This window comes from Megalops cyprinoides, chromosome 24, assembly GCF_013368585.1.
Source record: "Megalops cyprinoides isolate fMegCyp1 chromosome 24, fMegCyp1.pri, whole genome shotgun sequence".
NCBI classification, from domain to species: Eukaryota; Metazoa; Chordata; class Actinopteri; order Elopiformes; family Megalopidae; genus Megalops; species Megalops cyprinoides.
The window spans coordinates 15,197,732-15,222,118 of record NC_050606.1 but is presented as its reverse complement, the minus strand read 5'-3'; the positions used below and the strand labels follow the sequence as shown (position 1 = coordinate 15,222,118).

The following is a 24,387-nucleotide window of genomic DNA, read 5'->3' as shown; positions in this document are numbered from 1 at the left end:
TTATAAAAAGTTTTCTGACTCCTTACATAAACTCAGCTTTTAAAGAAGACTTTAAAGATAGCACTATTTAAAGGTAGTGCCTCCTTAAGGAATAAGCACTTAACAGTAAAGGCACTCACAAAACATCAGAGATAGGGGAGAGAGGCCTTATGAATCCCAAAATGGGCTGAGCAATCATATTCTCTAAGTGACTTTTATCAGTGATTGACAGCTCATGTTAGCTCCGCCCATTCCAGGGTTCACAAAGCCTCACTCTCCCCTCATTACAAAGGGACAGTCACAATGGGTACAGTCCATTTAAGGAATGTCTCCATCACCTTTGTGGTATATGATCTGTGACGGGTTAAAATAGCAGCGAAAAAGGACAGAACTGCACAGTCCTACACCACCCACCCCCCTAAACAATTCCTAATGTCTGTGCCCATTTGCTATCGCTTGGGGGTTTCCACCTGCAGAGGCGATATGGAGGGCGCACAAGCAGAGATCAGCCCAGGGCTGACTGACGATGCAGGCCCTCCCAGAGAAGCAGCATTTGGGGGGGGGGGGGGGGGGATTTACAGAGGCTCACATGGAGGGAAGGCGTCCGCTGCCCTAGGGCGTCCATCATCAGACAGCGGGGCTCACTAAAGTGGATCCCACTTGTCACTCTGTGGAGTAACGTGTAATTCCTCCCAGAGACGGGCTGGCAGAAAATGACTGTGTTGAGGCAGGAGGGCGATGGTGTAAGCATGGATTAGCATGGAGATAGCAGCTTTCCCAGAGTGTCGGCTTCTCTGCGGGTGAGAGGAACATCAGGCTTCGGTCTGGGAATGTGTTGAATCATATTGATCAACAGGGGACAACGTTTATGTTAATCCCAAACTAAAGTAGTTATGCTGAGTGGTAGCTTGGAGAGCACTGTCCCAGTGACACAAATGTGCTTTCAGTGTATTACTCCTGTACTTTTATCGTGTTGATAAGACATGGAAATGGTAGGATCAGAGTCGACAGGCTCACTTCTGTCATACGAAGCTGCTAAAATGAACTAATTTCAGCATGATCGCTTTATTTTTGACACTGCCAGCTCAGATCACAAATTACATCAATATTTAGACAATTTCACACAGCGATTCTAATTGTCAAGTTCTGGTAGAAGTAATGTAGCTGCTGTAAGCGTATGTGTTATTAGCTTTAAACTATGCTGTGTAATTAACGTGCCTCAGAACCCTGGACAGTGCCTAGCTAAGAAAAAGTTGATTTGAACAAGTGATTAATAACATACACAGAACATGAAAAGGGCCTCTTCTGAGGTGTCCAATGGAAGACTCGAGAAGAGTCAACTAGAGCCAGTGAATTTGGATTCATTATATTAATTTAGGTATGTAAGCACTAGGCAAAGCTGAAAAAAAATATGATTGAGACAATTTTAAATTAATATCTAATCTTTAGATTAATTATTTAGATGAATTTTCATTCATATCTAATTAATTGAATATTAATTTAAAAAAATTCTCAGGGCACAGTACTTAAACTCCTTATGAAAAATGTTCCCGAAGCTGGTTTAAATAACATACAAATAAAAGGCATAATAATAATTAGAGGAACATGCCTTTCTCCCTATCTTGAGCCATCATTCTACCTACAGTCTAGAGGACATTAGGTCTAACTCAGTTTCCTCTCTATAGCAGTGAAAGCAGGTGGTGAGCGGTTATTGGCCTCTTTGCAAAGTGGTGAAAAAAAAATATTTTGAATAAAATCAATGCAGGTCAAAAGCAATAAAGTGTACTGCCCGTAACACAGAGAACCTCCCCGCTCTGATTAAAGGCTACACCTTTCAATTAGCCCAGTTTAGCACTTAGTCGTTAAGGGGAGAGTTTAACACTTGGGTCGATATTCCCTCCGAGAGGAGTGATGACAGCCTTGTAGCACAGAGCCCTGGAGAGGAGTCTACCTCATCTGTGCAGTCCTGAAGCACTACTACCAAGAAATGTGCTCTAATACAATACATTACAGTTGGTGCAGAAATTTACATGGTGTTACTTACTGATTGAGTATGACCTCTGCATAAAAAATAAAAAAACATACTAAAGATAAACACATATACAGTATTGAAATCTATGGTTACTGTATGTGAATGTGTAAGTGGAGACCAACCTCTCAAGCAACTTTCAGCACACACTCAGTATAAAAGAGTCATGCATAAGGCACAGGGACCAGGGACTGCTACACTCCTGTAACTGATGTGTCATTTACTGTAACACAGAATGCAGATCCTGTATACCTTTTAGGAGAAATGATGTACAGTGGTCTTGATGGCATAGAACAAGCTGAGGAAGCACCTACCTGTGGTCCTACGGGGTATGTAGGGTACGACTGACTGAGTTTGCTCTGCTCTGAGGGGCTGCTGGATTCATCACGCTGAGATGAGCTTCCATGCGTTCCTGAGACAGAAGGGGAGAGATGGAGAAAAAAAGAGTGAAGGGAGGATGAGAGGGAGCAGGAAAGAGAGAAAAGGAATGAGAAGGAGAGAAGAAAGGGAGACAGAGAGAGAGAGAGAGAGGAAAATAGGGAGATGGAGAGAGAGGGAGAGGGATTAACAAAGGGACCAGGGGAGAGAGAGGGAGAGAGAAATCTGTTCAAATAACCACAGCACCAGCAGAGATTGAGCAAGCACACTCTTTGAATTACATTGTCTCACAGACATACATTCTCACATGTGTGCCAAACATAACTAAGAGATCAAACTCCCGCTTGGGCTCAACCACCTCACTCCCAGATGCATAGCATCACTTCACATCAACACACAGAGGACGAGGCACCAAAGTCAAGTGTCAAGACATCCCACACTGGGGTCTTGAATCCGTGAAAATTATATCACAGCCTAATTTTGGCAGTAGAGTTTGTTGAGGAAGAGGTTCCACACTAGTGACAACCAGGTTAAGGACAAATCTGAGGAATAATACAGGGACAACCTGGTAGCTACAACACACCAGTCAGCATCTAGGAGGACTCCACCCACCCCCTGTGCTGACCCAAAACAACTTCCCGCCCTAAGAGAGGCACAATGCTGAATCCCTCCAAGGCCACAACAGTTCTAGAAATGATAGCAGGAGTTTCAGTCACGCTCCACTTACACGCCTCACTCGGGTATTTTCAACTCTATAAGGCTTTTAATTCATTCAGTCCGATGACAATGGGCTTTGTCCTTCACTTTGAGCGAGGAATTCAAACCTCTTTTCTTACACTCCACTGCCTGTTGAGTCCGGCAATGGCCAAACCCACGATCATTTATTATTTATTTACCTGTCAAACACTCCGGATAAGAGCGGCTTTCAAATCCATCATGGTGGGATGCACACAGTATATTGCATGTCAAAACAGCGGCAGGAATGAGCGCCTTAGCAAAGAGTAGCGCGTCGGTGACAGAACAGCACATCGGCGATAAAGCATCGCAAAGCAGCGCTAAGATAAGCAAACAATCAAATGGGAGGGGAGTGTATACACAGTGACTGAAATGTACCATAAAGTAAGTCCTTTCCTTATCTCACATAGCACGGAAAATGTCTAACAAAGGACGAGACATATTATTATTATTTTCTGAGAAAAGCATAAACCTCGCTTAGATGTGTACTGAAGAGCCTGGCTGAGCAGAGGTGTAAGGTTTTTCCTCAGCAACTCATCTTCCAGTTTTCCTCTGTGTTGCTGTTTCCCACTGCGTGTCTGCACACCAGGGCACCCACAGTCCAAGGTCCGTCCTCAGGCCTTCATTAAATGTGAATAGGTGGCAAACTACATGGAATTACAGCAAAGTGGTTGTCTGGCGGGCTAGGAACCAGAGGGCTGAGGTAGGTGGTGGCTTTTAAAGGTGGTGGTGTTGGCCGGTTGGTAGCTGTGAATTAAATGTGCACAAGAGCTACTCGAAAGTTCCCACTTCATTTTGTGCTCCCATGCATGTGACTGGAATAAAGGGAAAACAGTCAAAACACTTTGACCCTCTGAAAGCCTCACATTATCAAGATGGTGCTTTCCTAAACGGAATCAGCAGTTATAAATGATGAACTGCGTACAAACAGCACGGTGGTTTAGGTGGAGGCAAGAATTTTTCTGACAGGGAAAGCAGTTGCTGCAACAGAATTGAAATTTCTCATAAGCAGCTGGCTCGACTTTGTGAATGAATTTTCTCGTCTTGCTGAAAACCCCAGCCTCTCAGTGCTGCAGATGTTATCACATATGATCATTTCTGTTTAAGACTGTTCACTTGTTCATCACTATTGACAAAGTCTAAATCATGGTGGCAGTATGAGCCATGAGGAATCCAGCTAAAATACTGAAAATAAACAACTCAAGTAGCAGCTCCATGTGCAGTGAAATATACTTTCACATCAACATTCATTGCTTTTGTTTTATTTTCCCTTATAAATGGCTTAACAGCTCCCATGCTAGTTTCAAGTGAAAATCTCCATTTACTGGTGCCATTTATTGACTGCATTTGACCTAAAAAAAAACACATTACTGTCTGTTGACAGTAAATTACATCAAATGCACAAAGCTATTGGCCAATGAGGCAACAGAACAGACCACTGCCAATGTCACATTCAAAGGGAAGCTTTCATAGTAAACAGTGAGTGCAGCCGGACGTGAGACCTGACTGAGATTTTCTCCCATTCAAGCATGCCAGGACATCACATAATCAGTGCCCCATGCCTTGCAACCAGCATCTCTGTAACTGGGAGTTGAGACCCCTGCAGAAGGCATCGCCAGGAGCTATTTGTCCTGGTCATTGTGATTAAAGTCATGCAAAGAGCCCAGTACAGGAAAGACAGAGGTGATGCCCTCAGTCATGAAGAAGTGCCTTAGGCCAGCCTCTCTCAGATAAGGTCAAAGGGTAACACTGAAGCACTTTCCTCTAATGCTACAGCATCATCTCTTTATAACAGATCTGTGTAATTGGTTGAGGATGTAAAAGGGTATCACGCACATGATCAATAACAGGTCATTTGCATCGGGGCTAGTTTTGGTAGCCTCAGGGACAGGCATAGTCATTAATGATATCACTGGCATCCAGCCCCCCTGGCTGTGTAATAGTATCGGTAGGTTTCCATTCACGCTCAAGTTCCCACATGACAAATGTATTGTGAGCTGAATACTCTAACCTCAATATTTATTTATACCCCTGGCTGGATTTTTAAAATGTTATACTTGAATCTTAATAGTGCACAGGACACAGATACAATTCACAAATAGCGTATTAATTCAGAAAGCATAATGGGCATATTTATTGACGCCTTTAAGTATTCTTTGCAAGAAACCCCAACAAAAAATCGGCACCAACATATTGTTAACTGAATGTTCAGCTAAAGCTTCTGGAAGAAATAATTATCAATAAACATGCATTGTCATGGACAGAGAGCTCTCTGATGACTGCAGGTACCCACTGTAGTGTCCATTATTAAGAAATTTAAAGCTGGTGGTAGAGTTGCAACCCTGCCAGGAAGAGGGTGAATGTCTATGTTGCCACCATGGGGTGTGAGACAAGTGGCTCAAAGGGCAACCATAAAGGCAACAGCTGGAGATCTCCTGCACACACTGGCATCTTCTGGTTACAAAGTCTCAAAAAGAACCACTCAGAGTTGCAATGTGTGAATGTTGCTTTCATGGTCTGGGCGTGTTGCTTTCATGGCCATAGTAGCATAGTAGTCAGGAGCAGGGCTTGTGACCAAAAGGCTACTGGTTTGATTTCTCGCTGGAGCATTGCTGCTGTACCCTTGGGCAAGGTACTTAACCCAGCATTGCACCATACAAAATGACAGAAATGTAACATACTATATGGGCATAAGTGAAAGGGGAGTCACATAAAGTGGCAACACATGAATTGACAATTGTCAGATGAATTGAAAGTTGAATTTTTAGACATACATGCTTAACAGCTTCACACTTGGCATAAATATGTGTAGCTTATGTTGAGAAAGAACACATGTCCAGTATGGTTTTTATGTTGTGAGATTGTTGACATTTCTTGCATAACAATGATCCAAAGTACTCATCCAGATCTATAAATAAATACTTAGCTAAGTACAAAACAAAATCTCAATCCAGTCCACCCCAAAAAGTAATGCATTAATGAGAATCCAAAGATCTCACCTAGACCAATTCTGCCAGAGGGAGTGGTCAAAATCCCTTTCTTTGCTCTCAATGCTCAGGTTCAATGTATTTCATAGCTGTTAGGTGCAGAGAAGGAGCAGGCCCTGAAAGCCGTCAGAAGGTAGCTATGAAGTGACAAATATTTAAACAGCTGTCTTTGTGTCGGATCTCCAAGTGAGGCTCTTCTCTCCGAGCCTGGATAGCAGGAGTATCTGTGAAGACTGGCAGGATCGATGTCTCCCTTGTTACTGTCCACTGCAGCCAGCCCCTCGGTCTCCTGCAGCAAAGGTCACTGAAAGCACCAGACCACCCGTCTCATTATTGTTTCATGCTGTGACATTCCGAGGCCTTTCCTAGCAACGTGAAGCCAAAGGTCAGCCGGGATGACACCTGGCTGGTGTCCGGCCGCGGGGACCTGCTCATTACGAGGCGGTGCGGTGGAGCCTCCCTGACACATCCTCGCTTTCAAACCTGGCCCAGCATCGCTTAGGAGTGCACCCAGTGATGGACAACAATGTCCCTTAAGCTTGTGTCCTTCTACCAGAGATCTGCCACCTTGGCTAAAATGCTATCTCTCCTGTAGTCCACAAGAGTTCTTTTTACAACAGTGGTATTGGCATCTGCCAGAGGTGCACACCTACACCGGAAAATGGCCAGTTTATTCAGCTCTGAGAGAGATGAACACAATGGACTATTCTATACTCCACAGAACATAAAGTCTTGGAAAAGAAGTGGCTACAAAGAGTTGGTGAGTAAAATAATAGACTTGTATTATTGTATTATTCTAACAGGTTAAACAGGAACATTCCTCTTTTTGTCCATTCCCACTCTGAAGTTTAAAAGTCAAAGACTACCTCCTCTCAGGCACAAAAGAAACCCAATGCATGAAGAACTACTAAAGCCAATCACCGTCTGACTGGATTGTACCTTGCACGTGTACAGAGCTTGTGGTCTTTTTAATGTAACATCAATCCTTTTTTTCAAAGTACATAACATATGGAGTCCGGAGTGGTTCAGTAAGCAAGGCATTCAAGGACAAACAGAACGCTAAGGCCTGGGTTAAAAACCAGCTGTGTCATTTGAGCACTATCACCAGGATTCCACAGAGATGGAACAAACTCGGAGTGGGTAGATCGGACAATGATTCATCAAGCACCTGCAAGTTGCTTGGATGATGTCAGCTAGGGCCCACTCGACTGTAATACGCTGTGTCACTATTACAGTGAACAATAGCCATTAGCTGCATGGGAGTGTATTGGAGTATATTGCCTTGCTTCAGCACTCTTGTGCAAGCACAGTGGTTCTTGTGGTGAGAGGAGCCCAATATACAATTGCTGATTCCAAAGTTAAATAAGGAAAAGTGTAAAATACGTAGCAAACTTTGTGATGGTTCTGCAAAACTTTTCATTTTCAATACGTGCCGATGTTACTTAGTAAATTTACACTGTTACAGGATGTCAGTAATATTATATTTGGGTAAAGCTCAGAAATAGGACAACATTCTTATCTACAGTAAGCATATACAGCTGCACTATATCAATCAATTCTGGAATTTCACATTCTGGGGAAATAACAGGGTTAACAAGCTAAATCTAAAGGTATTTATCACTCCATATTTGACCTTGGCATGGCACAAAAAGATATGGTATGTTCAATCTAAGCACACAATGTACACAACAATATGGTATTTGCAGAGGGAAATAATAACATTCCATCAGCTTTTTGATGAAATAAATCTTACAATGATGGTATAGATCATGGTACATGCAATCCTACGCTTGCAACATCAGTTTCACACTTGTGACTCTTCACTCCAATTAACCTGGCAACCTGTCTGTTGTGGTGCCAAGTTTCTTTATCCTCGTTTAATTTTGCCTCGTATTGCTTGGGGAAAACACTCTTTTTCGTATATTTGTTATAGTTGCATTGATACATTGAGACCACAGTCTGGGCCACAGTTTTTTTCAGACTGGCACCCACATCTCAATGACAGACAGAAAAGAATAGAACAGGAAATAATACCCTGGTGTTTATGATGGAGAACATTTCTGCTCCTGCATCTCTTGGGAGATGCAGAAAGTGCTTGAAAGCTAGCATGTGAAGTGACTTCCTAATTAAAATAAAAGTGGTCTCCCTGACTAGGCACCAGCTGCATGTTAAGCTGTAAGGATTCTAAACAATGTATAACCCATCTCCTCTGGTCTTTATTTCATGGCAAACAGTAATGTAAAGCAGCTTTGGAAGGAGGCAGTGAACATCCTCAGACTGTGGTTACGTTTGTGCTGTCGATGGCCCTGTCACATAAAGCACTCTGAGGCTGGCCGCCCAGCTTCCACCACCCTCGGCCACTGCATGCGGCAAGCTTAAACCTGTCAGCTGTGACAAAGCGGACAAGACCGGGCCAGACCTGGGGTCACACTTTCTTTCTTTTCTTTTTTTTTAGTTCAGAATCAGATAAGAAACAGAAACAGACAATGCGACTAATAACTAATTGCCTGTCAACAGATACCAGACTCGTCACGACTTGCAGGGATTATCAAAAGAGAAACGTTACCTTAAAGACCACACAGAGAAAAAGTGCTATGTTAAAAATATAACGAATATGTCAACATACATGTTAAATATATAACAGTATATACTGCATATATCACATATTACTATCATACAATTGTGCACATACATTGTAAAAAAAAAAAAAATACATTATGAAATTACATCCATGGTGTAATGTAATCCAATTATAAATATCATTTTAATACAATTGATTAGAAGTGATAATTTATACACTTTGAAGTAGATTCTATATTTTTTTCAGAAAATATTACATCATGCATTACATTCATGGGCTCACATTTTACCATATATTGACATATATGTTTCTCATATTTGTGGACTTCAGATGCATTCTGCAGTGCCTAATACACTCTCATATCCTTTCTTCATTTATGTCCTTGTTGTGCAGTACCTAACAAACATTTACATCCTTCCTCACCCATCTGTAACAGAAATCCAACAGCATTTACCAAACACATATACACCATCAATGCTGCACTGACAAAAGCACTGTTTTTGTTGTCTGTCATTTTCCCAAGAGCATCAGGCTACCTCTCAGAGATATGGTGCCCCATTTCCTTCTTCCTGTTTGCCCGCTACGTGGACTCCCGCTACGTGAACGCACAGGTAACGGAAAGCAAGGAGCTGCTCGTGTTGTCAAACTCACATCAATAAGTGCTGTTACATCAATGCTGTCGCATCGATTCCGTGACAGGAGGCGAGATGGAGAAAAGAGCCCAGCACCACATCGAGTGCATATGTGAGCTCTGAGTGTGAACATCATTGTACGTGCGCACTGAGATAGCTCCAATTAGCATCCGCGATTAGCAATGCCGCGTGCTGCCCTTGGGCGCAATGAAAAAAAAAGGAGCTGTGAGATCCAAAAGCACTTAACATGCCAGAGTTTACAACAGGCTTGTATTAAATTGATGTGCTCAATTGAATATTTGATACTGAGGGCTTTGTGTGAGTTTATTTATTTATTTATTTTCCTGGCAGGGGCAAGGGTTGATTTTTTTGCTTCTTTTAAAATAAAATCTCAAGAACATCACAGGTGGAAATGTATTATACCACTCAGGTGGAATTATTTGAAGGGTACAACATAGGAAATAAATGGGAACATAGGAAATAAAGCCTTCATAACCACTACTGACCATCTTTATAAACACTTCATAAAGCGTTACAAAGCCTTCAGCTAACTGAAAGGCTTACACCCACACCGTATGTAAGGATATATATTCACATCCATATTATCAGTGGCATTACTTTGGCAAGCCAGTCACAGTATTGCCAATTTTGATATGGCAGCTGACACAGCATGCATAGCTTGAATAGGCTCTGTATGCAGGCTGGCAGGCAGGATGCACAATGTATTCCAGCTTTTTAATGCATTTGGTTCATTGTCTTCCTTCATTTCATATTCAGATTTTGTGGGTGTTTTTGTTTGATGAACAAAATGTTGTCTGAGATGCTTCATGACCATATATAACTAATCAATAAAAGCCTAAGCAGTTCTTTGACCATGACTGTAATGGTGTTAACCTGATACAGTAAAGCACAGATATATACCAATAATCACCAGTTTTGACACACACCATTTCCCTTTCCTTCCCCAAATCTCTTTTAAATGTCAGAATTACGCAGAATGGATCCTCTGGAAATCAACTGTTTGCCTTTTAAAGGTTGTCTCTGTCCGGGAGTTGAATAGCTTGCAAAATTTTTACCTGGAGTTCAAGCTCCTGTAAATGCGTTCCAGTGTGGAAATTAAGACAGTCCCAGAAAAGCATGTTTTCCCTAATAGTGCTGGCCCCTGCTGGCAGCCACCCCCTGTGATGCTTTCAAGGTTGCTAATAAAGTGGCAATCACAGAGGAAATGAGGTAGGCTTGGGATGAAATGGAAAGTGCACTTCTGGAGTACTGACATGGTTTGGCTTATTTGTTAACTTCTTAACTTTTAGTTACAGGCAAACATAAGGGCATAAATCCAATACTTCCACTAACCCTTGTTTTCATAGAACCAGAACCATTTTAGCCATTTTATTTCTGGATACAGTTGTGATCAAATAAAACACTGCTTTAAATTTTGTGACAATTTATTTCTGCTGGACTGCCCTGTGGATTTTTATTGAAACGTATTTGCAGACAAGTAAGTGTACTTTCATTTAATTCATTTTTGCCAACTCAGTCTTTTCCACAATAACAATAATAATGCACCTCTAAATTCTAGATGGCAGATAATCAAAATATGCTTTATGCAAGTGTCATATAATAATATGCCATAAACATAATTTCATATTTATTAAGTAACATTCAGTGCTATCTTTTCTCTCGCTTTGGGTGATATCTAGTTTAGTCTAGTTTACCTAGTTTTAGGGTTATGAGGCTTCCCTCTCTCATGACTGGGGCTAACTATGGAAGAAACCTGAAGAATCCACCATTTCCTAACCACTTACTCAAGCCAGTTCCTGGTCATCTCCTGCAGGAACTACAGCAACTCCCTTGTTGCTGATCTCCCTGAATGTGCAATTAGACCCCCTGTAGCTCATCCCAAATGCTCTTCCAGAAATCCTAATTTGGTCCACCATCCTCCCAAATACTCCCATGTCTCTGCCCTACCAATCTCCCCCCTCTGAGTATCAGTGACAGCTCAGAAATATTTCGAAATACCAGTGTTAGCCTATCGGACAGCGAGGAGAACAGGTCTCCCTTATCGTCAATCCATCATCAGACCATAAACACCAGCCATGTCCTCTGTTCTGAGTGATGTGGAATGTGTGGTGGAATGAACTTTCCATAAGAGTCAGGACAGTGGAATTGCTGGACATCTTCTGTGCCATATTGAAAACTGCATCTTGGCTCTTCTGGCCAAGAATAACTGATGTTCCCTTTATTTATGTACTTAGGTCACTTGTATACACACTGAAGTGTGTATGCACTCATTATCACAGTACTGTAAAAGGGACTGAGGGAATCTCATGCATTGCCAATGATGTGCAGTATATACTGTCCATCTACTTGTCTTGTTAGATGCACTTTGTTCTCATTCTGTGTAAGTCGCTCTGGATAAGATCTTCTGACAAAATGACAAAATGCACTGTGATGTACATAGCGGCCGTTACTGCAGTCTGCGGGGAAATGGAGAACAGATTGTTAGCAACCCCCGACTAATAGACAGCACATCTCCCCATCAGCCCCTGTGTCCTGGAGGCGGTGGTAATTACTGTCTTGAAAGCGAATGGGGGATCCTTGCACTCCAAGAGCAGGTCTTCTGTTATTCCTCTCTCAGGCTCAGGACCCAGGGACATCTCAGAATTGTTCAGCGCCCACTTTGTGCAAACACACCTGGGATTATACACCTTCTCCCAAGGGAAGGAAGTAAACGAGAGTGAAGTACGTTGAGATCTGTGCCTGGAGTTAGGACGAATCTGTTTAATGAGGGGATTCAGTGAACTCAGAAACAATGTCAGTGTCTGCAGTGCGGCTTGGATATTAAATAATGACCCTTGTCTGAACCTGAGGATAATTACAGGGAATTAAAACTGCAGTGTTTGAGAATGTGGTCCTTTAGATGTTTGGAAAAGGGACATCAACTTCCCAGACTTTCAGGCTAGCTAGTTAGCTTTCTTAATAGTGACCAGCTAAATATGCTGAAAACAGAGTCACCACCAAAAAAAGAAATAATAAGCAGTAAGTTTCAAAAGAGCCCTACACTATTAACACAGTCATTTACTAAAGGGAGCAAGACACAAACAATTATTCTCAACTCTTATTAATCATCAAATGTGATTATATAAATAATAGTGCAAATCTGGGGTGAGACATAGATGGGATTTCTCCAGCAATTTTCCACATAAAACTGGCAGCTGTTTGAATAGGGCACCAAGGAGTGAGGGAGCAAAGGAGAGCCAGTTAGAGATTAATGAATCAGGACCCATGCAGGGTTTTTGGTGAAAGTGAATATTATCCCAGTTCCTATTGGTAATAAATATGAAGTGATGGCCCATGAAAAAAATCAAGACGTACAGCATGTCTTGATCTTTTCATGTCTCAATTATTATAAACTGGGCAAGGAATGCCCTCTGGGTTACTAGAGTGGTCCTGCCATTCATTCACCAATCATCATACTAGAAAAGGGAGAGGTATGTGGAGACACCATGGTATCCTCAGCTGCTCGGGCAAAACTGGTTTGAATCAGAGGAGTGAAGAAAACTGAAATGGAGGTAGAGTGAGAAGGATAGAAGGAGAAAGAAAAGATGAAGGAGAGTCTGGGGAAGGTCCCAGACCCTACTGGAGTGGCCTGTGAAAGTGGGGGGTAGGGGTTCTCAGAGGATTTGTGCCCAAATGCATCTGCTGTAGATGATCCCCCCAGTCCCCTGACCCGCCCCCCTCCCTTCCTCTGGCAATGTCAACCTGATTATGATGGGGGGATGAAAGGGAGAAACAATAACCGGAAAGAGAGGTGATTTCCTTATCCTGTTGCCCCTGTCTATAATCCCGGGAGAGATGAATTATGACCGTCCTTAATAAAAGGCTGTAAGCCACTTAGAAGGGGAAAATAATGCCGGGGCACCTCCTCAAGGCTTACCTCTCCATCAGTTAGTTTATTGCATTTGAGTCAAATAGGATTCCGCCTGCTGGCCCTGGTCCTAAAAGAAGTGTCTCTTCTGAAAGAAGTTCCTCTCTCTCTCTCTCTCTCTCTCTCTCAACACCTCAATCAGCTATTTTATAATTTATCTACACTGAGAACATACATAAATGATGAAATAAATACAATTGCCAACTATTTACTTGAGAAACCAAGTTTGATCCAAATTTGTAAAATAACATGCTAATTTTGATAATCACAATGTGGTTGTGATTGTTTCTGATAATTTAGTCACGTTACACAATTTCACCTTCTGTGCCTGCTTCATTCAATGATTTTCCAGATTGTAACAGAAAAAAACATTACAGAAAACCAGTGAAAGCCATAAAAGAGTCATGTCCCATATAGTTGGCTTGGAATACTTTAATATAAGCCAGCTGCAATGCAGGACCACTGAAAGCGTGCAGGTTTAGAACCAGTTTCAATTGAAGCACACATGATCTTTGACCTCAGCTTTGAGTAATGAATTCGAGCAAGTGTTACATATTTTTTATTCATGTTGAATCTAGGCCTCACTCTTTGGGTTTTGCAGGGATAAGGTCTTTTGAAGGACTAGAATCCTGAATAACATGCTGGCTGTAGGAGCCCACCCCACCCCCTCCAGGATATTCAACACTAATGCTGCCCCTGTGTTCCACTTCCTGACACATTTGCACATTGTTCATTTTCTCTATACATATTGATATATGTCATCCATCTCCTCCGCCAAGGCTGTTTGATGGAATCATTGAAAATCATAATAAACAGGCCCAAATGGAAAAATCCACAGGACACTGTGATGGCTCTTGTTTAGTGGCGATCACACATGGTACACGCGCAGTTGCTTGGTAAATCTATCCTGCGATAAAAAAGATTGGAGCGAGGCAGGTCTTTGTAAAGGTCTCCGCTGAAGCTTTGAACCCGCAACTCCAATCCCGCGCAAAAAAAGATGTAAAGAACCCCATTCTTGTTCCACTTCCTCAAATTTGAAAAAAAAAACAACATAATAACTTCCTTGGATAGCTTAGATTTTCCCCCAATCTTCAGGTTTCAAAGGGAAGTGAATCATCTTAAGGACAAAAGGTTATGCATTAGTACTGGTCATTGCTCAAAGAGAGGGAGTTATAAATAATAAAAGATGCTGAAGGACACGGGGCACTAAAATACACCTCAGAAACACGGCGGACTTGTCAAAAAGGAGAATGTAATTTGGACTTTAAAAGCATGACTGCGCTATTTGTGCGATCGGGTTCAAGTCTAATGCAATATCTGCGCGCCCTGAGAGCGGTGTTGAGATGGCTCTTTGAAAAGCATTGTCTGAACAGTGTATTCATAGTGATTTCGGCCGAATTTTGAAAAGAATATATATATATATGGAAAACCACCGGCATATTTATGCCGCTTGCTGTGCAGATTTTCAGGATGCTCGGAACAAAGAGGAATCAGAGCAACAGCGCTGTGTGACTTTTCCCTCCTCTTCCTGCCGCTGAGCGGTGCCATCCTGCTGTCACTAAAACAGCTATCATGTGCATGGTACAATAACTCCAATGTTCTATTATGCATTTGCTCCTTAATGGATGGCAAAACATTGCCTGCAGGTAATTCTGCCTTTTATTTTTAGGTTTATCAGTGTGGCGTTATTGGGTCATGTCCTCGGCTACTGTATATTTGACATTCAGCGCCTAAGTAGCCTTTCATTACACACCATTTATTCTTTCGAGCATTTAGTGTTCTAAAAGATAGTATATTAAGATATAGATTTCTGTACCTTAATTGTTGTGATCCCGTCTCAGTGAAAATCATTTGATGGCCCACCATACAGTAGTTCGCAATGCTGCCTTACTGCTATGAATTCTGGAAAAGCCATATAGTGGAGTCAAATTGTTCCTCCATAAGTGGGTCTACAACCCCTGGCATCTGATGGGACACGCTAACACGCTGCCGGAGAAGCACCCCTTCGAGACGACTCTCATAAGTATGCAAGCATAGCCAGAGGGTTGCTGATGCTATTGGCTAAGTTTATTTTGACCTCATTTTCAGGACCACAAAAAGTGGGTTGAAGGAATGCCGCAAAGACACATTAAGATGAAATCTCCGTCTATTGATGGCCGCAGTGTATTGAGATGTGCCTCTCTTTCAGCTCAGCTGACCACGTAGACGATTATTGAAAGTTTATTGGTCAAGTAACTGAAATATGAACTGATTTATTATATCTATTTAATTGCAATCACTTAAAATGTATATACTTATTTATTGTTGCATTCTATAGTTGCATTTACTTTGTGCTGGTATTTATGTAAATTGTTTGCAGTGGGTTTAAAAGACGTTTATCTACCTTTCAGTTTTATAGCCATATGTTTCCATGACACACAACATACTTGAACATACGTAAGGTTAATATAGTATGGAAACTTGAAACACACATAAATAATTGTGGGAAAAAAATGCAAAATGATTTTTTTTCGATATATAGTTCAAATAATTTCATTTGCATTAGAATTGCATTTTCCCAAGGTTTGGCAAATTTTCACAGTATCTGCTTTTACGGGGGGAAGTGAAAACGCATTGCTTTCAATAGCTTAATGCCGTACCCGCGGCTTCCCCTAGCATTAGCCGGCCTCGCTGTCTGCACCGACGCTCCATGATGCCCACAGAGTTTCCAGCACACACCTTTGTCTGCACTTGAATAGAGTCTAAAAAGCAGCCACAGGCGCGGGGAGAGCATTACCCAACGCATTGCGGGCGCTTTGTGTGTGTCGCTTCGGGGCTATCGGAGGCTCGAGCGGGCGTGCTGATAACTGTGTCCCCGGGAAGCACGACGCCGCCTCGCTCCTGCTCTCCGCGCCTCAGACTCAGCCCGAATGGTGTCCTCTGACACTGCATTAACTCCCCTAACCCGGTTACGTGGGAGCGTCTTTGCACTTACATTAGCGCCCCCCCCCCCCGCTTTCTGTTAAGCTTATTACACAAATATAATGTGCTGAGGGCTGACCAAATCACGGTGGGGAGCACAGGGTGGTGGAGGGAGGGAGGGAGGAGGGAGGGGGAGAGGGAGACGGATAGGGACGGAGGCATATCCATCTTTTTATAATCCCTTGGTGGCCCCCACCTCCCCCACCTCTGCCCCACGACCTCCTCCCGCATCATTACAAAACCGTCACCATGATAAAAAAGCCCTGATAAAGCAACCAATCGGCCGAAATCACGATTAAAGACCAGAGGGAACCCAGCTCATCTCCCCGAAAATACAACATATACATTTAACACCGATGACATGATCACTTCACTGACTTTATGAAATTATATTTACAAAATTATGATGAAGTCCAGCTGGTAATGAGAAATCTTCAGCTGAGGCCTGTATTTGGTTTAAGCACTGGGGTGTGTTTTTATAGCACCTTTTTCCATCCCTTTCAAAGATTTCAAAGTGCTTCACAGAAAGGGGGGTGACTCACCTCAGCCACCACCAATGCTGACCACCCACCTGGGTGATGCACAGCGGCCATTTTGTGCCAGAACTCACATCACTCATCAGCTGAGGTGGGGGAGGAAGGGAACAATTTGACCAAATGAACCAGGGGAAAAAATCTGATTCTGTATGATTTCATGGCTAGATTGAAAGAGCCAAACTTCGCCCCTTGCCTTGTGTGAATAAGATACTTGAGCAAGTCTTTTGTGTTAGTCACACAACATTATGAGCTCTGCAGGGCCTTGAATTCATCAAAAAATACTGAGTGGCACTTAAATAAGAATGTAATACTTGTAAGGTAACTGTGCACTGCATTGGCCTGACTCTGAGGCCATGGCTGGGTGGTTTAAAACTCTCTTTCAAAATAACCCTGGGCACATCTGAAAGGACACGGGAATTACATGCAGAGTTGGATAATCACTTCAGTCCATGCATGAATGTGGCACATCAGTGCTATATTGTCTATTTGCTTCTCTGTTTTAATTTAGACTCTACAAGCTCTCAAAATAAATGTTTTTCTTTTAAAATGGTGTACCAGACACCATGCATGGTCTATTTCCATTCATTTCTATAATTTCATAAAAATTGTCTGGAACTTAGTCATAGATTAATGAGAATGAAAATATGTACCTCTCATGTATTTCTCTAGCATGTGTAACAGTGTCTGTGGTTTTTTTTTTTCTCAAATGAATGAGGCTATCCAGAACATGGCAAATACATCCCTCCATCCAGGACTCAGCCTGAAAAGCCCCCCCCCTGCAAATCACACAAATCAATCATACAAGAGTTTGCTTTTTTATCTGCCGTTGACCTTGCTCAAAGTATTCCTCCATTTTGGCGGAATCAGGATAAGTGCGGGCCATTTCGCGGGGACGCTGAGCGTGTGAAATGATCGTCCTTGTCCTTGCTGCCAGACTCCCTTTGACAAAATGATGACAGAAGCGTCACATCCTCGGGAGAGCAAACGCGGAGAGACAAGAGAGGAGCCATCAGGCGCTGAATATAATACCAAATTGAGCTCGAACCTTCTTATTATCTTGTCTCTTGATGTCCAAAAGGGTGGTTTGTTGGGGGGGAGAAAGCAGACACTCTGCACACCCCGGCCATCTCGAGTGGAAAAAAAAAAAGCAGGAGAAGAAGGTTGTCTGGCCTTTAACGAGTGCCTTTCAAACTAATGTCCGTCTTTCCCTGACAATGCTTGTTGCCGGTCGAGAGGATAAGGCAAACAATCTATTCCGTGCATCTGCCTACACAGCTTTGGACAGCGGGAGCATAAGTTTATCTTCATACGCTGGGAATGAGAGACTAAAGAGATAAATATTTCATAAAATAAAAAAAGGAACGGATCCCTGAGTGCTGTCTGTGGTGGGGAGAGGGGGGTGCGAGGAGAAAGTTGATGGTGTGTATTAGGCCTGCGCATTACCTGTGGTGCTTCGCTGTCAGCTGCAGCTTTCCTTTTTTCACATGCTAAAAGGAATGCACGCCCGCCTATCCACCCACATGCTTTTACAGACCCAGACGCTCACGGGCGGTCGACACGTAAACCTTCTGCTTCAATCAAACTCTGGGATGTAAAAGAGCACTGACTTTGGGAGACGAAGGTCGTCAGAGGGCCTCACTAAAGCAAACTCCAGGGAGGGCCAGGAAGACCTGCTGTGCATTCAGCCAGGCGCGAGGAGAGCGGATTTTAAGGATATATGCCACCGCTGAAGAAGTGAAATGAAAAGCCACAAAAAAAAGAAACCCAAAACTGTGAAACTCAATGTACGTGGAGTAAATGTAAGAACCGGCTGTTGCGCATTGAAAGTGACCCCAAAGTTTAAAGCATATAAATCAACCTTAGCGACCTTCTAGCCTTATCCTCGATCCTTTTCAAGTGTTTGAACCTAAAAATACCACACAAGGCAACAATTTTTTTTCATAGATAACATAGACCAAGGCTTTTCCCCATTTCTTCCAGGTGATTAGAGAAAAAAATACTCTTCCTCTGCAAGATGATACTCCACCGAAGTTATAACAAGTGTGCTTTTTTAATTTTCATTGAAAAGTCTGTTCATCATCTGCACATCAAAATGTCGGGGAAGTAGCCATGTAGAGTAAGCTACCGTCACCCAGGTAACAGGCTGATAGGAGTCAGCATACACATCATCACACCCGTGCTGTTAGAAACCATTCACACCGAACAGGTAAGCCAATAGAAAATGAGCTTCATTTGATAGCGGCGACTGGGGCGGCCATGATGCCTTGCACATCCGTATTGCTTCCCTCTTATCAGATGGACCCAGCGGCCTTTTGCTTTCAGTGGGCGGAAGAACAAGCCCCTCTCTTCCCTACGGGAGGAGAGAGGGGCCAAACTACATTTTGACTCCTGTTTCATCAGGCAGAGGGGAATGGCACACATGGACAAGCTATTTTGTAGAACAGGAGTGGCTTTCTACATGTTTGCTTTTTAAAACTGTGAGATAACATAGTGAGATATCGGTATCATGTGGGCCTTATGATTTCATGGAAGGGTGCAGTGTTACCTGCTGCTACAGGTCTCCATTGGGGCTGCTGCCATTACAATGGTGGGGTATTGTTTGGGGGCAGCGGTGCCAAGTGACAGTGACAGCCACACCAGCCCTTTCTCAGTGTTCCCCTGGTGCCCCTGAGAGGGGGGCGGGTCACAGGTACTCTGGCCAATCAGAAGGGCCCGTCAGGGCCATGTCATCTCTCTAGGGATATATAGCTAAAAATATTCCACCTCCAGTTCTCAAAGACCAGAAATAAATACAAGCGCAGGCTGTCCTATTTATGTGAACTGCCCTACCATCAAGGTAATGGCTCCATTTGGACTGCCAATCAAATACATCAAAGAGCAGATTGCTACCAGCCTGGTAAACTACATTACAAACAGTAACACCAATACAAAGGTATGTTGTTATATACCCACTGCTGTGCAAAGAAAATGGGGAAGGTTTAGAGGATTGTGATATTGTCTGTGTTTCTTCAACAAAGAAACCCTGGAGAACATTTATCAAAGCAAGGCAGGATAATGCAGGCGAAGCCAAGGTATTATCTGTGTTATTTAAATTGGTTCTTTTGTACTGTACTTGTTTTACTTAGTGGTAATCACTGTTGTGTTCATAATCACGTCACTTGACTACATTCACGCTGTTGGTGTTGGAGCAACTGCCTGCGGCTTTGATGGAAACGCATTGTTCGACATCTAACAATGTCATCATCAGTGCTGAGGGCAGGCTACCAGCAAATCAAGGGCCAGAGCAATTACGGCAATGCGGAGACGGGCATCAGACAGACGAAGTGTAATTACCGGGAACAAAGCCCAGAATAAATACGAGGGCAGAGGAATCAGAGTCCGAGTGGTCCTACATTGGATCATAGAGGATCATACTTGTACATGCAAGTACAATATGCAGTTTGTGCTTTGTGTGAAGTGTAATTACATTAAGAGCAGTAAGTGCTGGGTAACAAGGTGCACTTACAGAATGCTTAGAAAGTACTTGCATATCATTTACAAAGGTACAAAGCTGGTGGAAGGTGAACTATTACCCATAGATTTTAACAATAATCAAATAATAATAGAGACTGAGAGCGAGATGGAGAAATAGAGAATCTATACTTGTACTTCATCCACTTAACTAAAGGTGATGGGTAAAAAACACAAGGTCTCTCTCTGTTTCTCTCTCTCTATCTCTCTCACTAGCTCTCAAATTTCAAACAAGCTTTATTGACTTTTATGACTGCAAACCTCTTAAAAGGAAAAAGACTGATTACTAAAACAGGAAGAATTGATATAGATAAATAAAGTATACAAAATAAAATTTCCTTTGTATTAAAAAACTATGTATATATAAATAGACAGATGTGTAGACATACAATACACATTCCTCTATCTCTCCCCCTCTCTCTCTTTCTGTCTTGCACCTGGGTAGCACCCTACTTGCAAATTGGAATTCAAACCAAGACTAGCATGGAAAAAAACACAACCTAAGTGGGACAAAGAAATTCCAGATAAAGTTAAAATTACATTACCTCTCTGACAATTTAATCAAGGTCTTTGTTGTTATGCATTGTGAAGAAGAATATGAAGGAGAAATAATATGAAATGGGTTATTGATGTTGTTGTTAGTGATGAACAACAATAATAACAATGTTAGTGATTATGAATAATTCAGAGATGAATACTCTCTAAATTACTTGTGGTCCCAGATGTCCCTTTATAGACAGGACAGGACATGCGCTGTAGACATCCCCCCCGCACACACACACACACACACACACACCAATATGCACACACCAATATACACACACATACACTCATACAAAACATGCCTGTTATTCTGAGGATATTGGAGAAACTACAAATTCTTAAACAACGCTGCTTTATTCTCTGTGCCCACAAGAACAGACTGGAAGCACTCATATCTGTACATACTCAAACACACCAGCCTTCTACACTTCTACATGATCCAGTGTCTTTGTGATACTCTTCTGCCTTTCTTACAGAATTTTCAAATATGTTCACTTTAAAATGTTCATTTATTTAAATACCTGGAAATGTTTTAATATAAATAATGATATTAATGGAAAAACATGCTTTAAAATGTGAGTTAACATGGTTTTGCCATTTTATCTTTGAAAATTAAATCATAAAATACAAACATCAAATATATTACCACTTGTTTATAGAGCAGATTTGAGCAATCTGAAACATGTGGTACTTTAATACACATGAATTGCATTTACTGCTAAGGCAGTGTAAATGTAAGGCAATGCAACTATTTTCTTGTTCCATTGGAAATATAAAGTCAACAATAAAAGCCTATATTTAATGGCACATATGAAAAACCTTCATTGCCGAGAGATAATAAATAACAATGGCCTTGTTGCTTTTCATGAAAAGACACTAAACAAGCCACCATGGTTTCATCTTACAATGTGACCCACTCATTGCAGAGACCCTGCAGTCAAAATCAGCTGAACAAACAATTGTTTCTGTGAAACTAAAAACACACTGGTCCAGTCATTCACTTGTATGCACATTTGCTGTACAAAATGCTGAATTTTATCATAATCATGTAAAACATTAAACATATGCAGACAAATAATACAATACTGAGTAATTCCATATCTAGACTGCAGTTTTTTAAAATACAATAAAAACCTACAATAGTAATGAATTCATGCATAATACATAAATAATCCACAGAAGCACCTTTCTGATTACTGTAACAAAAGACAACTTCACTTACAGCTATAGTAATGTCATTAATATGATTTGAGATCAAACGATCATCAGTTATTTCATTAAACTCTCTCAAACAAAAGGAAGCTCCACAAAATAAAAAAATAATAATTTTAACAATGGCATGCTAAGTCCATTATTGTAATCAGTATTAGTTTTATGACTTTCATAAAAACGATAATTATAGACATAAATTATCTTATTAAATGATATCTGAGGCTGAGGCTTCCCCTGTTATTTCTAACCAAATAGTAAATACATCTGAATACATTCTCTGCTTGTTATTGCCATTATTCTTACAACACCGAGAAATAAAAACAGACTAATTAAATGTATTGTCATAGTGGCGTAACACAAATCAGTTTTTCGAACTTTCCAGAAGATGATTATCTTTTCTGTAAGTACATCATACAGTTCCTCTGAGTAGAGTGTGTAATGTGTGTTCGCGTGAATGTACGATTGTGTATCATGTCGCTCTGAGTGTAGAAATATGCCACGTGTGTCTGAATGTCAGAGTGTATGACATGGGGCTTTACTGGTTTCTTTTACCAGCTTCTGCTCTTAATATTCATGTTTCTTAAAATGAAGCCAGTGGCAGAATTTCATTTAGTAACAAACTTTTGCAGGCATTCAATCTAACATCATAGTTTATTGTAATAAAATCAATATATACTTTTTTTAAACTTTTACATATCATCACACAATTCTGTGGTTATTCGTATCACCATAAAATATTGTGTTGGAATTGAGATCATTTTTAAATCCCTTGTTCATTGTAAGGGTGAAGAGCCAGAGTGGTCAAACTGAACACACCCGTTACGTGCTTTGTCTTTTGTTAGCAGCTTAGAGGATGGAGATGCTGAGAGAGGCTAGAGTTGCAATTGCATGCATCTCTTGCATCTCTGTTTTAACCAGCATGTCCCACTTTCTGTGTCGTCTTTCTGCCGAGTTCTCGCAGTCACAGACCACACTTCTCCATGTGCTCGCCCAGCGTAAACCCCCTTGCCCTTCTCCTTAGCTTGTTCTGCAGTCAGCATGAGGAGATTAATGCAAGCTAATGAGAGAAGCAGGAAGTACTGGTATACATTCAAGGGCATATTTTACTGATGTAAAGAATGAAGCGCACCTAGAACTGTAAAGACATTGTCATGACAAGAGCGAAACTCTGTCAGAAACGTGCGTCCACGCGAAACAGGCATATTACTTTGAGGCACCAAACCACAACACTTGACTGTGAAAACGGTGAAAATATGAACGAAATGAAGCAAACTAAACTGTCCCTGAATTCACTTCCCGAGGAGATCTACGGGGAATCCAGAAATGCCAAAGCACACTCTGGTGATATCAAAGACATCCAGCTCAACTTCCCTGAGCGGTTACAACAGGAACCTCGACCGCATCCTGCAGAAATCGACAGCTAACCCCCCCTGGGCACAACCAGACCCTTTTACTTTCTTTGATCAAGCCATCTTCAACACCTGGGTGAAAGCACATTTCTGTACTCGGTAAAGAGCGTACTAATCATAGCCTGCTGTCGACGGATGGGGGGGGTGCGTTTTGGCCCCTGCCGCGGGGGGCTGAAGCGCCCCCTGGGGACTCACCATAGGGCTTGCGGGGCTCGTCCTCCCCGTCGCTGGCCTCGGGTGGCGGCGGTGGCGGCGCTGCCGGCTCGCTCAGCTCGCTGTCCGGCGTGTCCGGCCTCTCCTCGGCCCGCCGCTCCGCATCGCTCATCTCCCCTCGCAGCGAGCGGGGGGGCTCGCCGAGCCGCCCGGCGATCATCGCACCCTGGACGGAGGAGGACGGAGAGAAGCCGGGGGCGGGGGGGGATTGGAACGTGGGAGACGTGGCTGTCTTTGGCGCGCGCTTTTCGCTTTCTCTCCCTCTGCCTCCCTTTCTGCTTCTCTCTCCCACTCTCTCTCTCCCCGTCTATGTCACTCTCTCTCTCTCACTCTCTCTCTCTCTTCCACTCTCCCTCACACCCACTCCCCTCCTCCTCACCCCCCCACCACCACCCCCCACCTTCTCCTTCTCTGAATCTCTGTTATCTGAGGCTGAGGCTTCCCCTGTTATTGCTGGCTGCAGTCGAGTGAAGAGCTATTACAGCTCGCATGGGTTTACCATAACTCCCTCACCCTATTAAAGGTGATCCATTCCATTAAAGAGACTCAGAGGCTTTCAATTCATACAAACAGGGTGCTAAGGAAAGATACATCCCTGTTAACATTATGTCCACATGTACACGTTGCACACACACTTAAACGTTTACGCGTACTTCCTTTAGAAGACATACACCAATACGCACAAAAATATAGGTGCATGTCTTCTGAACATAAGCGGGCACTGCTATGTGTTGTGAGCGCTGACTGGATTTAT

The 24,387-nt window shown here is 42.4% G+C and overlaps 1 protein-coding gene across 1 annotated transcript in view; it reads right to left on the bottom strand.

Moving 5' to 3' along the window:
• The window catches only part of LOC118771417 (POU domain, class 6, transcription factor 2-like), a 71,947-nt gene extending 48,154 nt beyond the window's left edge, over window positions 1-23,793 (bottom strand). Inside the window, exons 1-2 of the mRNA XM_036519405.1 lie at window positions 23,616-23,793; window positions 2,323-2,420 (exon numbers count right to left, since the gene is read on the bottom strand). Coding sequence (XP_036375298.1) covers window positions 2,323-2,420; window positions 23,616-23,793 — 276 coding nt within the window. The remainder of the gene's footprint in view (window positions 1-2,322; window positions 2,421-23,615) is intronic.
• Between the last annotated feature and the right edge of the window lie 594 nt (window positions 23,794-24,387).